The sequence below is a fragment of the Fulmarus glacialis genome, unplaced genomic scaffold, assembly GCF_000690835.1.
Source record: "Fulmarus glacialis isolate BGI_N327 unplaced genomic scaffold, ASM69083v1 scaffold1400, whole genome shotgun sequence".
In the NCBI taxonomy this organism is placed as follows: domain Eukaryota; kingdom Metazoa; phylum Chordata; class Aves; order Procellariiformes; family Procellariidae; genus Fulmarus; species Fulmarus glacialis.
The window spans coordinates 281-979 of NW_009186878.1; the positions used below are offsets into that span (position 1 = coordinate 281).

The window sequence follows — 699 nt, forward strand, 5'->3', positions numbered from 1 at the left end:
GCGTGGGGCGCCACGTTGCCGGTGCACCGGCCCGGCTGGCAGGGCCGGGAAGCCGCTGGGTCTCCAAAATAGCCGTCAGCACAGTACTCGCAGTTGGCCCCTGGGAAAAGAGGGACGAGGCTAAGTTCACGCTCTTGCCTGAAAGGCAGAGGCTGCCTCGCTCCCTCTGCCCCACAGAAATGGGGGCATTCAGCCCCGTCACAACAGCATCTCTACTCTCCTCGCCGCCACGGCCAACACACGATGCTCCGGGCAGGCTCTCAAAAGCTGGGTGCAACGACTGACCTCAGGCAAGTCGTTTCCTATCTGTTTTTTTCCCTATTTTTCTATTCTCCTCCCTCCCCACCCATCCTTTTTCCATCCACGTTATCCGTTCAGATGAGAACCTTTCCCGGTTTCTGTTTACACAGCCCTTGGGGCTGAAACACCCCATGACGGGCAGGAGCGGCAGCGCCGTAGGCAAGCCAGGCTGAGAAGATGGGATGATCCACCCGGCTCCGAGCATCCTAGCCCACCGATGCCTGCATCTCCCCGAAGAGCGGGTTGAAACTCCAGGGAAAGGCAGAGAAGAAGGAGGAGGGCATTACCGGCAGCTCCAGGAGGGCAGCGGTCACAGACGACCTCCTCGCCGCCCGGCACCACCGAGCAGCCTTGGCCGTTGCTGCAGGGGCACGTCCTGACGCCGTGCGGCCGCCCGGG

At 62.1% G+C, this 699-nt stretch overlaps 1 protein-coding gene across 1 annotated transcript in view; it reads right to left on the minus strand.

Moving 5' to 3' along the window:
* LOC104073174 (laminin subunit gamma-2-like) overlaps positions 1-699 on the minus strand; it is a gene marked incomplete at its 3' end in the record, with an annotated part of 12,231 nt that overhangs the window by 117 nt on the left and 11,415 nt on the right. The window contains exons 10-11 of the mRNA XM_009572862.1: positions 588-699; positions 3-100 (exon numbers count right to left, since the gene is read on the minus strand). The exon at positions 588-699 is cut by the window's right edge and continues 71 nt beyond it. Of these exons, the coding sequence (XP_009571157.1) occupies positions 3-100; positions 588-699 (210 nt within the window). The remainder of the gene's footprint in view (positions 1-2; positions 101-587) is intronic.